The sequence below is a fragment of the Monodon monoceros genome, unplaced genomic scaffold, assembly GCF_005190385.1.
Source record: "Monodon monoceros isolate NGI ecotype Baffin Bay Population unplaced genomic scaffold, NGI_Narwhal_1 Super_Scaffold_15, whole genome shotgun sequence".
Classification (NCBI taxonomy): Eukaryota; Metazoa; Chordata; class Mammalia; order Artiodactyla; family Monodontidae; genus Monodon; species Monodon monoceros.
Window position 1 is genome coordinate 462,754 of NW_021703771.1, and position 15,865 is coordinate 478,618.

Consider the following 15,865-nt stretch of genomic DNA (forward strand, 5'->3'; position numbering starts at 1 on the left):
GGGGTCTCACAATTCTGGTTTCATTTGTAGTTCTTTGTGGGTTATAATTAGGACAAAAATAGTAGGTGTCCTGATGGTTTGTTCTACCTTATAGGAGTTAAAATTGCCAGTAGGTACACTGAGAATTTGATACATTTATAGGTAAATGTGACTTCATTTGTTCCAGAAAGTAGTAAAAAATACAGATAATTGATTTCTCCACAATCCCCCCCCTCTTTTTTTCATATCTGCAGCCGACGAAGAGGACCCTTACTATCTTATACCTAATTTTCTTTCTAATGCCATTATTTCTCAATGTTTTTTAGTTCCCCATTACAGACTGTTATGTGTTCGGCAGAAAATAGGTGCTTAACAAATGGATTTTGGATGAAACGGTGAAGGTCCTTTTTGCAGTTAATTGAGTTTTATATATCTTCAAAAAACAGTTATTGGGCTAAAGAGTGGAATATGTTTGATATCTTAATAGCTTGTCATACTAATTTTTTCAATCCACATGCTCAGGAGGCTTGCTTTGTATTTAAAGATAGTTTAGTAGTTTTCATTCTAATTAATTAAATACTATTTTTCCTAGGAGTCTGGTGAAGGCAAAAACTCATCAGACTGTAGGGATAGTGAAATAAAAAAATGGCAGCTAGCTCCTCTTCGAAAGATGGGACAACCAGTTTTACCTCGGAGATCCTCAGAAGAAAAAAGTGAAAAAATAACAAAAGAGTCTACAGCTGTTACTTGCACAGGAGAAAAAGCTTCAAAACCAGGTAGTAAGAATAATAGAAATTACTATATACTAATGTATTTATATTTTATTTCATATACTTTCAGTTAGTATATTTAGGGAAATTTAAAAACTTTTACATTTTAAAGGCAAGAAAAACAGTTTAGGCGATTGACCCTACTTGAAATAAGAATTATTGGTCCAAATTCTGAGAAAGTACTAATGAACTTAGTAAGATAAGGCCCCTGCCCTCATGGCACTTAAATACCAATGGGAAATGACAGATAACAGGTAGACAGATAAAATGGTGTGCTATTTTTAGAGAATTTAGGCACTATAAAGAAAAAGTTGAGTAATGGGATAGAGAGTCAAGGTCAAGGAGAGTGGGAGGGAGTTTGTTTCAGAGAGAATGGAGGTGGTAATGTGCTGTGGGATCTAAAGGGATGCAGAGTTGTTTGGGAGGAAGGAATCCATAGAGGGCACAGCCAAGCTGAAGGCTTTGAGGTGGAGATAGCCTCTGCATTTGAGGAGCAAGAAAATCCCTGTGGAATGATTAGAATGTAATACACGAGGGATAGAATGGTGGTGGAAGGTGAGTTTAGACAAAATTATGTAGGAACTTTGAGGCCATGACAGGAGTTTACTTTTTTTTGTTCTCAATATAATGGGGAACCTTTAGAGGAATTTGTACAAGAGAATGATGGCTCACTGTGGTTTCCTGTGGAGCCTGGACTGTAGTAGGATAGGAGAGAAGGAGAGTAGACTGGTTAGGAGTCTTTAGCCGTATCCTAGGAAAGAAAGAGTGGTAGCTTGGAACAGAGGTACAGTGAGGGAAGTGGTCAGATTCATATATATTTTATAGTAGACTTGGCAGAACTTGCTGTTGGATTAGGTGTAGGTAGGTGAAGGAAAGAAGAGTCTTAGGAGGTGATTAGATCAGTGTTGGTGCTGTCTGCAGAGATGAGAAAGAGATTGGGGAGGAAAATTGAAAAATATGGGTATTTTAACTTTGAGATGGGTATTAGAGATCCAAGTGGAGATATTTTGAGTAAATTTTTGGCTGATGAGTCTGGACTTTGGGCAATGGTATATAAATTTGGGATCTGTCAGTGCATAGGTGTTATTTTAAATCAAGCACTTAGATATAAAGAGCTACAGAGAGAGTTTGATAATGAAGGGGCAGAAGCAGAGGCCTTGGGGTGCGTCAGCAATTAGAACTTGGGAGGAAGAGAGGATCCAGCAAAGGAGACTAAGAGATGGCCTTTGAGGTAAGAGAACTAAGAGACCATGGTGGCCTGGAAGTCAGGTGAAGTTCCAAGAAGGAGGTGATGATCGACTGTGTCAGATGCTGTCTAGACAGTTGTTTTGGTGGAGCAGTGGGGACAAAAGCCAGTTGCAGTGGCGTGTGGAAGGATGGAGGGTGAGGAACTGGAGATAGTGATTATGAATAACTCTTTGAAGGAATTTTGCTGTTAAAGGGAACAGAAATGGTGTAGTGGCTAGAGGTGGATATGAGGTCAGGATTTCTCTTTAAAGAGATACTATAGCATGTTTGTAAGACTAATGGGAATGATCCAGTAGCGAGAGAATTTGAGGATGTGAGTGACAGAGAGAGGCGATAGTTGAGGTTCAAAATCCATGAAGAGATCAGAGGGGAATAGGATTCTCCTGGAGGGGTTGGTCATAGGAAAGGACGGCTGATGCATTGTAACAGTAGGGAAAGCTGCATGTGGAAGGAGCGGGGACACATGAGGTATGTTAGTAGCTTTGGTGATGGGAAAATAGCTGACACTGCTTTGCTTCCTCAGTGAAATATGAAGTGAGAAAATCAAATGAGGTCCAAGTTGAGGTATCATTGGTTTGAGAAGAAAGGAGAAAAAGCATAAAATACATTTTTGGAAAGTGGGAGAGCAAATTTACTAGGACAGTTTAATAGGATTAGGGTGGCAGATTGAGCTCTCTACTTGAGATTTGTGGTTGTAAATTTAAAGTGAGATCTGTCAGCACCAGTGCTTACTTTCTCCAGTTACCTTCAGCTATTTGTTGGCTATTTGGGTGAAGGATAAAAGTTAGCTTTCACCAGGTTGTGGTTTTTGCCAGTGCTTATGTTTAAAGGAGAGAGAATTAAGATGTTCAGGCTGCAAGAGAATGGCAGGTGTTGGGCTACCTGGCCAAAGTTGGTTGTGTGGGAAAGTGAGGACATGAATGGTAAAAAAATGATCGATTTAAGAATTGTTGGAATGAGGAGTTTGTAGGACACTGAGATTCTGAAGATGTGCATAAATTAGTAATGATGGAATGAAAAATCATTTGAAAAGCTTAACATTCAAATTAACACAATTGTTTTAAAACCAGAGGAGATTCATCAATTTTGTGGTATTAGTAAGGACATTACATTATCTGCACACCTAATAAGTTCAGATCAATTTTTCTAAATAGTTTTTTACAGGTATATATATTTTATATATATATATGAAAAGTAGCTCTAAAAACCATTATCTAATATGGGAAAGGGGTATATACATTTTATAGCATTAGGGCCACTTTTTACTCACTTAATTTCTAATTAAAATTCATTTAGAACTTTTTTTTCTTATTGAGGTATAATTGACATATAACATTAGTTTCAGTTGTACAATGTAATGATTTGATATATGTGTATATTGCACAGTGACCCACTACAATAAGTTTAGTTATCATCTGTCATCATGCATAGATTAGAATTTCAATGTCAGGAATATTTCAGTGTGGAATATGGAGTCTGATCTTATGATTTTAAAATAGTGATTTTTAATCAGTCCACTTACATTGTGCATTAAAAAGGAAAATATCTTTTTAAAAGCAATTTAGTGAGTTTTGATATTTATTTAAATTAGGTGCTCATGAGAAGCAAGAGACAAAGAAGAAGAAAACCGAAAAGGGCCCCCCTGGTGCACATCCTCCGGCGGCTCTTGCCTCCAAGCCTTCCACAGACCAGATCCGACAGAGCGTCCGGCATTCTCTCAAAGATATTCTTATGAAAAGGTAACACGCGTTGCTATTGTAGAAGATTGAATAATATACGCTTCATGTATTTGGAAAATAATTGAATTATTCTCATTTTAAGACTTACAGACTCAAATTTGAAGGTACCAGAGGAGAAGGCAGCAAAAGTTGCCACAAAAATTGAAAAAGAGCTTTTCTCTTTTTTTCGGGACACAGATGCTAAATATAAGAACAAATATAGAAGTTTGATGTTCAATCTGAAAGATCCTAAAAACAATGTAAGTATGTTTTGTTCATGTCTGGATCTTTATGCTTCCAACATTCCTAATACATAGAGATTTATGATTTTCATACAATAGATCTATAATTTATTTCTTGAAGCGAGACCTAGTCTTTTGCTACTGAACTGAGTTATGAATTCTGAACAGTGGTGACTAGTGTTATGCAGTATCTGTTAAAATATAAAATACTAAATCTATCTTAACCCGATTGATGTGAATTTTCTTTCCTTTATGTCCCTTGTTTAATCCAGTTTATTAAAAAATTCATTCATGTGTATTCTTCAAAAACACTGTTAAACCAAAATTTGTAACACTATGTATTTAATACTTCTGATGTAAATTTGAAAATAGAGTTACACTGCTTAAGAAAATAATTTACATTTTGATAAAAAAGAAAGCTGTTTTAAAATATTGTTATTAATTTAAATATGACTAGTTCTAAGAATCTTAGCAGTGGAGTAAACTTTAATTGAATCCTTAATCTTTTCCTGGGACTTAGAGGAAATCTGAAAGCTGTGGGTGTAGATGCAAACTCCTTACACATTTGTTTAAGTTTTACAACGTTTTCACACGAGTGATATCAGTTTGTCAGTTTCTGTAATGGTATTTGCCGTAGTGTGTGATATGAGGTATTTTCTTGAAGTATGCTAACAGCTACATAAGAAAAATCTACGTTGTACAATCTGCCATCATGGTGCAGGGGATCAGATACTTTTTGAATTACGTAATCTGAAAGCTTTTCTTCAAGTAAATATTTACTTCCTTCAGGTTTTTTCTTAACAGTTGGTTCTTTGCTCTGGAGTCCCCTGTAAACCTGTTAGGATTTAAACATACGAAATCTTAAAAATATGAAAGACATCACATTCAGTAAAGTTCTTTTATGCAGTATCTTTCATATAGTCATGGGTTGGCTATTGTGACAGTGTCTGTCCCTGGGAAGACTTAATACAACTTTGCAAAGATGTTGTAATGACTTCACCATACATGCTTCTCCATTGTGTCTTGGTTTTTATACAGAATGTGTGGTAAGTTTCTAGAACACAAGGCTGTCATTTATTCTCTTTGCAGGAGGTAATACGTGAATCATTAAACATTTGTAAATTAGGTTTCAAAATTTCATCTTCATTTATTACAAGTTTCTATACAGCAGCTTCTCGTTCTTTTAAAAATGTTTTTCTCTCCTTTCCTTCCCATTTTTAAATACCTCCAGATATTATTTAAAAAAGTGCTAAAAGGAGAAGTAACCCCTGATCACCTTATAAGAATGAGTCCAGAAGAACTAGCTTCTAAAGAGTTAGCTGCTTGGAGACGAAGAGAAAATAGACATGTAAGATTATCTGTAAATATGTGTTTGTCTCTATCAAAATATCTACAAATATGTGTTTGTCTATATCAAAACATATTTTTTAGCCATAGAGAAAAACGCTATACACAGATGTAGTAATTCACCTCAGAGTGCACAGCAACAGGCTTTTTGTTCTGTGTTTTTTTGTTACTGATCCTCCATTAGCCTATTCTTAAATTTTTTGTTGTTGATTTTTCCTGATCTCTTCTGCTTTTTTCTCATTTCCTCCAGTTATCAACTTACATAATTACCTTATATTTTGTAAATCAGAAGGATGGGAAAATAAGTGTATCTTTTCTTACATTTGCACGTTTCAAAAGCATAGTTTGAAGGTTTTATGAATATTGGTAATTTGTGGAGCCAGGTTAAGTCAGAATGAAAATTTTATAGGTTTATAGTCCTTTAATATTCATTTTCAAATGCCAAAAGATTTCAAGAACAAGGGTATTTTTCATTAACAATTTATTGATAAAATGTGACCCTGAAGTATCACGTATGAATGTTTATATACACAGAAATACCTTGTGTATAGTTAAGTAGTGCTGTCCCAGACCTAACTGATGTGTTATATAACATATGTAGTACGTGCACCGTATTGCATTTTTTTTAAACATCTTTATTGGAGTATAATTGCTTTACAATGGTGTGTTAGTTTCTGCTGTATAACAAAGTGAATCAGCTATAAATACACATATGTCCCCATATGTCCTCCCTCTTGCGTCTCCCTCCCACCCTCCCTATCCCACCCATCTAGGTGGTCACAGAGCACCGAGCGATCTCCTTGTGCGATGTGGCTGCTTCCCACTAGCTGTCTGTTTTACATTTGCTAGTGGATATATGTCCATGACACTCTCTCACTTCGTCCCAGCTTCCCCTTCCCCTTCCCTGTGTCCTCAAGTCCATTCTCTACATCTGCGTCTTTATTCCATTCCTGTCGTGCCCCTAGGTTCTTCAGAACCATTTTTTTTTTTTTTTAGATTCCATATATATGTGTTAGCATATGGTATTGATGTTTTTCTCTTTCTGACTTACTTCACTCTGTATGACAGACTCTAGGTCCATCCACCTCACTGCAAATAACTCAATTTCATTTCTTTTTATGGCTGAGTAATATTTCATTGTATATATGTGCCACATCTTCTTTACATTCATCTGTCTTTGGACACTTAGGTTGCTTCCATGTTCTGGCTATTGTAAATAGAGCTGCAGTGAACATTGTGGTATGTGACTCTTTTTAAATTACGGTTTTCTCAGGGTATATGCCCAGTAGTGGGATTGCTGGGTCGTATGGTATTTCTATTTTTAGTTTTTTAAGGAACCTCCATACTGTTCTCCATAGTGGCTGTATCAATTTACATTCCTGCCAACAGTGCAAGAGGGTTGCCTCTTCTCCACACCCTCACCAGAATTTATTAGATTTCTTGATGATGGCCATTCTGACTGGTGCGAGGTGATACCTCGCTGTAGTTTTGATTTGCATTTCTCTAATGATTAGTGATGTTGAGCGTTCTTTCATGTGCTTGTTGGTTCTGTATATCTTCTTTGGAGAAATGTCAATTTAGGTCTTTGGTCCATTTTTGGATTGGGTTGTTTGTTTTTTTGATATTGACCTGCATGAGCTGTTTGTATATTTTGGAGATTAATTCTTTGTCAGTTGCTTTGTTTGTAAATATTTTCTCCCATTCTGAGGGTTGTCTTTTCATCTTGTTTATGGTTTCCTTTGCTGTGCAAAAGCTTTTAAGTTTCATTACATCCCATTTGTTTATTTTTGTTTTTATTTCCATTTCTCTAGGAGGTGGGTCACAAAGGATTTTGCTGTGATGTATGTCAAAGAGTGTTCTGCCTATGTTTTCCTCTAAGAGTTTGATAGTTTCTGGCCTTACATTTAGGTCTTTAATCCATTTTGAGTTTATTTTTGTGTACGGTGTTAGGAAGTGTTCTAATTTTACTCTTTAACATATAGCTGTCTGGTTTTCCCAGCACCACTTATTGAAGAGGCTGTCTTTTCTCTGTTGTATATTCTTGCCTCCTTTATCAAAGATAAGGTGACCATATGTGCGTGGGTTTATCTCTGGGCTTTCTATCCTGTTCCATTGATCTATATTTCTGTTTTAGTGCCAGTACCATTTTATCTTGATTACTTTGTAGTATAGTCTGAAGTCAGGGAGCCTGATTCCTCCAGCTCCATTTTCCTTTTTCAAGATTGCTTTGGCTATTCGGAGTCTTTTGTGTTTCCATACAAATTGTGAAATTTTTGTTTTTAGTTCTGTGAAAAATGCCATTGGTAGTTTGATAGGGATTGCATTGAAACTGTAGATTGATTTGGTAGTATAGTCATTTTCACAGTGTTGATTCTTCCAATCCAAGAATATGGTATATCTCTCCATCTGTTTGTATCATCTTTAATTTCTTTCATCAGTGTCTTATAGTTTTCTGCATACAGGTCTTTTGTTCCTAGGTATTATTCCTTTTGTTGCAGTGGTACATAGGAGTGTTTCCTTAATTTCTCTTTCAGATTTTTCATCATTAGTGTACAGGAATGCAAGAGATTTCTGTGCATTCATTTTGTATCCTGCTACTTTACCAGGTTCATTGATTGGCTCTCGTAGTTTTCTGGTAGCATCTTTGGGATTGTCTATGTATAGTATCATGCCATCTGCAAACAGTGACAGTTTTACATCTTCTTTTCCATCTGGATTCCTTTTATTTCTTTTGCTTCTCTGATTGGTGTGGCTAAAACTTCCAAAACCATGTTGACTGATAGTGGTGAGAGTGGGCAACCTTGTCTTGTTCCTGATCTTAGTGGAAATGGTTTCAGTTTTTCACCATTGAGGATGATGTTGGCTGTGGGTTAGTCATATATGGCCCTTATTACATAGAGGTAAGTTCCCTCTATGCCCACTTTCTAAAGGGTTTTAATCATAAATGGGTGTTGAATTTTGTCGAAAGCTTTCTCTGCATCTACTGAGATGATCATATGGTTTCTCTTCAGTTTGTCAATATGGTGTATCACATTGATTGATTTGCATATATTGAAGAATCTTTGCATTCCTGTGATAAAACCCATTTGATCACGGTGTCTGATCTTTTTAATGTGCTGCTGGATTCTGTTAGCTAGTATTTTGTTGAGGACTTTTGCATCTATGTTCATCAGTGATATTGGTCTGTAGGTTTCTTTTTTTGTCACATCTTTGTCTGGTTTTGGTATCAGGGTGATGGTGGCCTCGTAGAATGAGTTTGGGAGTGTTCCTTCCTCTGCTGTATTTTGGAAGAGTTTGAGAAGGATAGGTGGTAGCTCTTCTGTAAATGTTTGATGGAATTTGCCTGTGAATCCATCTGGTCCTGGGCCTTTGTTGGAAGATATTTAATCACAGTTTCAATTTCAGTGCTTGTGATTGGTCTGTTCATATTTTCTATTTCTTCCTGGTTCAGTCTCAGAAAGATGTGCATTACTAAGAGTTTGTCCATTTCTTCCAGGTTGTCCATTTTATTGGTATATAGTTGCTTGTAGTAATCTCTCATGATCCTTTGTATTTTTGCTGTGTCAGTTGTTACTTCTCCTTTTTCATTTCTAATTCTGTTGATGTGAGTCTTCTCCGTTTTTTTCTTGATGAGTCTGGCTAGTGGTTTATCAGTTTTGTTTATCTTCTCAAAGAACCAGCTTTTAGTTTTATTGATCTTTGCCATTGTTTCCTTCATTTCTTGTTCATTTATATCTGATCTGATTATGATTTCTTTCCTTCTGCTAACTTTGGGGTTTTTTTTGTTGTATTTCTCTGATTGCTTTAGGTGTAAGGTTAGGTTGTTTATTTGAGTTGTTTCTTGTTTCTTGAGGTAGGACTGTATTGCTATAAACTTCCCTCTTAGAACTGCTTTTGCTGCATCCCGTAGGTTTTGGGTCATCGTGTTTTCATTTTCATTTGTTTCTAGGTATTTTTTGATTTCCTCTGAGTTCTTAAGTGATCTCTTGGTTATTAAGTAGTGTATTGTTTAGCCTCCATGTGTTTGTATTTTTCACAGAGTTTTTCCTGTAATTGATATCTAGTCACATAGCGTTGTGGTCGAATTGGATACCTGATACGATTTTAATTTTCTTAAATTTACCAATGCTTGATTTGTGACCCAAGGTATGATCTATCCTGGAGAATGTTCCATGATCACTTGAGAAGAAAGTGTATTCTGTTGTTTTTGGATGGAGTGTCCTATAAATATCAGTTAAGTCCATCTTGTTTAATATATTATTTAAAGCTTGTGTTTCCTTTTTTTATTTTCATTTTGGATGATCTGTCCATTGATGAAAGTGGGGTGTTAAAGTCCCCTACTATGATTGTGTTACTGTCAGTTTCCCATTTTATTGTTGTTAGCATTCGCCTTATGTATTGAGGTGTTCCTATGTTGGGTGCATAAATATGGACAATTGTTATATCTTCTTGGATTGATCACTTGATTATTATGTAGTGTCCTTCTTTGTCTCTTGTAATAGTCTTTATTTTAAGGTTTATTTTGTCTGATATGAGAATTGCTACTGCAGCTTTCTTTTGATTTCCATTTGCATGGAATACTATTTTCCATGCCCTCACTTTCAGTCTGAATGTGCCTGTGGGTCTGAAGTGGGTCTCTTGTAGACAGTATATATACAGGTCTCATTTTTGTATCCATTCAGGCAGTGTATGTCTTTTAGTTGGAGTATTTAATCCATTTACATTTAAGGTAGTTATTGATATGTGTGTTCCTATTAACCATTTTTTAAATAGTTTTGGGTTTGTTATTGTAGGTGTTTTCCTTCTCTTGTGTTTTCTGCCTAGAGAAGTTCCTTTAGCATTTATTATAAAGCTGGTTTGGTGGTGCTGAATTCTCTTAGCTTTTGCTTGTCTGTAAAGGTTTTAATTTCTCCATTGAATCTGAATGAGATCCTTGCTGGGTAGAGCAATCTTTGGTTGTGGGTTTTTCTTTTTCATCACTTTAAATATGTCCTGCCATTCTCTTCTGGTTTTAAGAGTTTCTGCTGAAAGATCACCTGTTAACCTTATGTGGATTCTCCTGTATGTTATTTGTTGCTTTTCCCTTGCTCCTCTTAATATTTTTTCCTTATATTTAATTTTTGATAGTTTGATTAATATGTGTCTTGGCGTGTTTCTCCTTGGATTTATCCCGTATGGGACTCTCTGCACTTTCTGATCTTGATTATTTTCTTTCCCATATTAGGGAAGTTTTCAACTGTAATCTGTTCAGGTATTTTCTTGGTCCCTGTTTTTTTTCTCTTCTTCTTCTGGAACCCCTGTAAGTCGAATGTTTGTGCGTTGAATGTTGTCCCAGAGGTCTCAGAGTGTCCTCAGTTCTTTTCATTCTTTTTTCTTTGTTCTGCTCTGTAGTAGTTATTTACACTATTTTATCTTTCAGGTCACTTATCTGTTCTTCTGCCTCAGTTATTCTGCTATTGATTCCTTCTAGAGGATTTTCTATTTCATTTATTGTGGTGTTCATCATTGTTTGTTTACTCTTTAGTTCTTCTAGGTCCTTGTTAAAACGTTTCTTGTATTTTCTCCATTCTATTTCCAAGATTTTGGATCCTGTTTACTGTCGTTACTCTGAATTCTTTTTCAGGTAGACTGCCTATTTCCTCTTCATTTGTTACGTCTGGTGGGTTTTTATCTTGCTCCTTCATCTGCTGTGTGTTTCTCTGTCTTCTCATTTTGCTTAGCTTACTGTGTTTGGGGTCTCCTTTTTGCAGGCTGCAGGTTCGTAGTTCCCGTTGTTTTTGGTGTCTGTCCCCAGTAGTTAAGGCTGGTTCTGTGGCTTGTGTAGGCTTCCTGGTGGAGGGTATCAGTGTGTATGTTCTGGTGGGTGGGGCTGGACCTTGTCTTTCTCGTGGGCCGGACCACGTCCGGTGGTGTGTTTTGGGGTGTCTGTGAACTTCATATGATTTTAGGCAGCCTCTCTGCTAATGGGTGGGGTTTTCTTCCTGTCTTGCTAGTTGTTTGGCGTAGGGTGTCCAGCACTGTAGCTTGCTGGTCATTGAGTGCAGCTGGGTCTTAGCGTTGATTTGGAGATCTCTAGGAGACCTTTCACTGTTTGATATTACCTGGGGCTGGGAGGTCTGTGGTGGACCAGTGTCCCGAACTCAGCTCTCCCACCTCTGAGGCACAAGCCTGACACCCAGCTGGAGCACCAAGAACCTGTCAGCCACACGGCTCAGTAGAAAAGGGAGAAAAAGAAAGAAACAAAGAAAAATAAAGTAATTAAAATAAAAAATATATTATTAAAGATTAAAAAAAATGTAATAAAAAACGAAAGAAAGAGAGAGCAACCATATGTTAAAACAAATCCATCAATGATAACAAGTATTAAGAACTTTATTTAAAAAAAAAATGACAGACAGAACCCTAGGACAAATGGTAAAAGTGAAGGTATATAGACAAAATCACACAAAGAAGCATACACATAGACCCTCAGAAAGGAGAAAAGGGAAAAATATATATATATAAAAAAAAGAAAGGAAGAGAGCAACCAAATCATTAAATCTACCAATGATAATAAGCTCTAAATAGTAAACTAAGGTAAACATAAAAGCAGTAACACATTAGATGCAGAAAGCCAACCCCAAGTCTACAGTTGCTCCCAAAGTCCACCGCCTCAATTTTGGGGTGATTCGTTGTCTAATCAGGTATTCCACAGATGCAGGTACATCAAGTTGATTGTGGGGATTTAATCCGCTGCTCTGGAGGCTGCTGGGAGAGATTTCCCTTTCTCTTCTTTGTTCGCACAGCTCCTGGGGTTCAGCTTTGTATCTGGCCCCTCCTCTGTGTGTAGGTCGCCTGAGGGCATCTGTTCTTCACTCAGGCAGGAGGGGGTTAAATTAACAGCTGATTAGGGGGCTCTGGCTCACTCCGGACGCGGGGAGGGAGGGGTACGGATGTGGGGCGAGCCTGCGGCGGCAGTGGCCGGCATGACGTTGCACCAGCCTGAGGTGCGCCGTGCGTTCTCCCGGGGTAGTTGTCCCTGGATCCCAGGACCCTGGCAGTGGCGGGCTGCACAGGCTCCCGGAAGGGAGGTGTGGATAGTGACCTGTGCTCACACACAGGCTTCTTGGTGGCGGCAGCAGCAGCCTTAGCGTCTCATGCGCGTTTCTGGTCTCTGCACTGATAGCTGCGGCCTGCGCCCGTCTATGAAGCTTGTTTAGGTGGTGCTCTGTATCCCCTCTCCTCGTGCACCCCAAAATAATGGTCTCTGGCCTCTTATGCAGGTCCATACCTTTTCCTGGACTCCCTCCCGGCCAGCCGTGGTGCAGTAACCCCTTCAGGCTGTGTTCACGCCGCCAGCCCCAGTCCTCTCCCTGCGCTCCGACCGAAGCCGGAGCCTCAGCCCCCAGCCCCGCCCACCCCGGCAGGGGAGCAGACAAGCTTCACGGGCTGGTGAGTGCCGGTCGGCACCGCTCCTCTGTGTGGGAATCTCTCCACTTTGCCCCCCGCACCCCTGTTGCTGTGCTCTCCTCCGCGGCTCCGAAGCTCCCCCCTCCGCCACCCGCAGTCTCCGCCCATGAAGGGGCTTCCTAGTGTGTGGAAACTTTCCTCCTTCACAGCTCCCTCCCACTGGTGCAGGTCCTGTCCCTATTCTTTTGTCTCTGATTTTTCTTTTTTCTTTTGCCCTACCCAGGTACGTGGGGAGTTTCTTGCCTTTTGGGAGGTCTGAGGTCTTCTGCCAGCGCTCAGTAGGTGTTCTGTAGGGTTTGTTCCACGTTTAGATGTATTTCTGATGTATTTGTCAGGAGGAAGGTGATCTCCACTTCTTACTCCTGCACCGTCTTGAAGCTGTCTCCTGTATTGCATTTTTTATTTTTTTTTCCCCTGGGAGGTGATCTTCCCCTTTGTAATTAGTGTGAGTCTCAACACTGGCCTTTTTTTTTTTTACATCTTATTTGGAGTATGATTGCTTTACAATGGTGTGTTAGTTTCTGCTTTATAACAAAGTGAATCAGTTATACATATACATTTGTTCCCATATCTCCTCCCTCTTGCCTCTCTCTCCCTCCCACCCTCCCTATGCCACCCATCCAGGTGGTCACAAAGCACCGAGTTGATCTCCCTCTGCTATGCGGCTGCTTCCCACTAGCTATCTATTTTACGTTTAGTCGTGTATATATATGTCCATGCCACTCTCTCGCTTTGTCACAGCTTACCCTTTCCCCTCCCCATATCCTCAAGTCCGTTCTCCAGTAGGTCTGTGTCTTTATTCCCGTCTTACCCCTAGTTTATTCATATTTTTTTTTCTTAGATTCCATATACATGTGTTAGCATACGGTATTTGTCTTTCTCTTTCTGACTTGCTTCGCTCTGTATGACAGACTCTGGGTCCATCCACCTCACTACAAATAACTCGATTTCGTTTCTTTTTACGGCTGAGTAATATTCCATTGTATATATGTGCCACATCTTCTTTATCCATTCATCCGATGATGGACACTTAGGTTGTTTCCGTCTCTGGGCTATTGTAAATAGAGCTGCAATGAATATTTTGGAACATGACGCTTTTTGAATTATGGTTTACTCAGGGCATATGCCCAGTAGTGGGATTGCTGGGTCATATGGTAGTTCTACTTGTAGTTTTTTCAGGAACCTCCATACTGTTCTGCATAGTGGCTGTACCAATTCACATTCCCAGCAGCAGTGCAAGAGTGTTCCCTTTTCTCCACACCCTCTCCAGCATTTATTGTTTCTACATTTTTTTTTTTTGCGGTACACGGGCCTCTCACTGCTGCGGCCTCTCCCGTTGTGGAGCACAGGGTCCGGACGCGCAGGCTCAGCGGCCATGGCTCACAGGCCCAGGCGCTCCGTGGCATGTGGGATCCTCCCGGACCGGGGCACGAACCTGTGTACCCTGCATGGGCAGGCGGACTCTCAACCATTGCGCCACCAGGGAAGCCCTGTTTCTAGATTTTTTGATGATGGCCATTCTGACTGGTGTGATATGATATCTCATTGTAGTTTTGATTTGCCTTTCTCTAATGATTAATGATGTTGAACATTCTTTCATGTGTTTGTTGGCAATCTGTATATCTTCTTTGGAGAAATGTCTATTTAGGTCTTCTGCCTATTTTTGGATTGGGTTGTTTGTTTTTTTGTTATTGAGCTGCATGACCTGCTTATAAATTTTGGAGATTAATCCTTTGTCAGTTGCTTCATTTGCAAATATTTTTCCCATTCTGAGCATTGTCTTTTGGTCTTGTTTATGGTTTCCTTTGCGGTGCAAAAGCTTTTAAGTTTCATTAGGTCCCATTTTTTTATTTTTGTTTTTATTTCCATTTCTCTAGGAGGTGGGTCAAAAAGGACCTTGCGGTGGTTTATGTCATAGAGTGTTCTGCCTATGTTTTCCTCTAAGAGTTTGATAGTTTCTGGCCTTACATTTAGGTCTTTAATCCATTTTGAGCTTATTTTTGTGTATGGTGTTAGGGAGTGATCTAATCTCATACTTTTACATGTACCTGTCCAGTTTTCCCAGCACCACTTATTGAAGAGGCTGTCCTTCCTCCACTGTACATTCCTGCCTCCTTTATCAAAGATAAGGTGACCATATGTGCGTGGGTTTATCTCTGGGCTTTCTATCCTGTTCCATTGATCTATATTTCTGTTTTTGTGTCAGTACCATGCTATCTTGATTAGTGTAGCTTTGTAGTATAGTCTGAAATCAGGGAGCCTGATTCCTCCAGCTCCGTTTTTCGTTCTCAAGATTGCTTTGGCTATTCGGGATCTTTTGTGTTTCCGTACATATTGTGAAATTTTTTTCTAGTTCTGTGGAAAATGCCAGTGGTAGTTTGATAGTGATTGCATTGAATGTGTAGATTGCTTTGGGTACTAGAGTCATTTTCACAATGTTGATTCTTCCAATCCAAGAACATGGTATATCTCTCCATCTATTTGTATCATCTTTAATTTCCTTCATCAGTGTCTTAATTTTATGCATACACGTCTTTTCTCTCCTTAGGTTGGTTTATTTCTAGATATTTTATTCTTTTTGTTGCAGTGGTAAAGGGGAGTGTTTTCTTGATTTCACTTTCAGATTTTTCATCATTAGTGTATAGGAATGCCAGAGATTTCTGTGCATTAATTATGTATCCTGCAACTTTACCAAATTCATTGATTAGCTCTAGTAGTTTTCTGGTAGCATCTTTAGGATTCTCTATGTATAGCATCATGTCATCTGCAAACAGTGACAGCTTTGCTTCTTCTTTTCTGACTTGTATTCCTTTTATTTCCTTTTCTTCGCTGATTGCTGTGGCTAAAAATTCCAAAACTATGTTGAGTAAGAGTGGTGAGAGTGGGCAACCTTGTCTTGTCCCTGATCTTAGTGGAAACGCTTTCAGTTTTTCACCGTTGAGGATGATGTTGGCTGTGGGTTAGTCATATATGGCCTTTATTATGTTGAGGTAAGTTCCCTCTGTGCCTAATTTCTGCAGGGTTTTTATCATAAATGGGTATTGAATTTTGTCGAAAGTTTTCTCTGCATCTATTGAGATGATCATATGGTTTTTCTCCTTCAATTTGTTAA

The 15,865-nt window shown here is 38.7% G+C and overlaps 1 protein-coding gene across 2 annotated transcripts in view; it reads left to right on the forward strand.

Annotated features, from left to right (window-relative positions):
• PHF3 (PHD finger protein 3) overlaps nucleotides 1–15,865 on the forward strand; it is a 92,212-nt gene that overhangs the window by 58,043 nt on the left and 18,304 nt on the right. Inside the window, exons 5-8 of one of the 2 annotated variants that reach the window (XM_029223615.1) lie at nucleotides 575–755; nucleotides 3,589–3,736; nucleotides 3,819–3,975; nucleotides 5,189–5,305. In XM_029223615.1, the coding sequence (XP_029079448.1) occupies nucleotides 575–755; nucleotides 3,589–3,736; nucleotides 3,819–3,975; nucleotides 5,189–5,305 (603 nt within the window). Of the gene's footprint in view, nucleotides 1–571; nucleotides 756–3,588; nucleotides 3,737–3,818; nucleotides 3,976–5,188; nucleotides 5,306–15,865 lie in introns of both variants that reach the window. The other variant, XM_029223614.1, reaches the window with a different exon arrangement.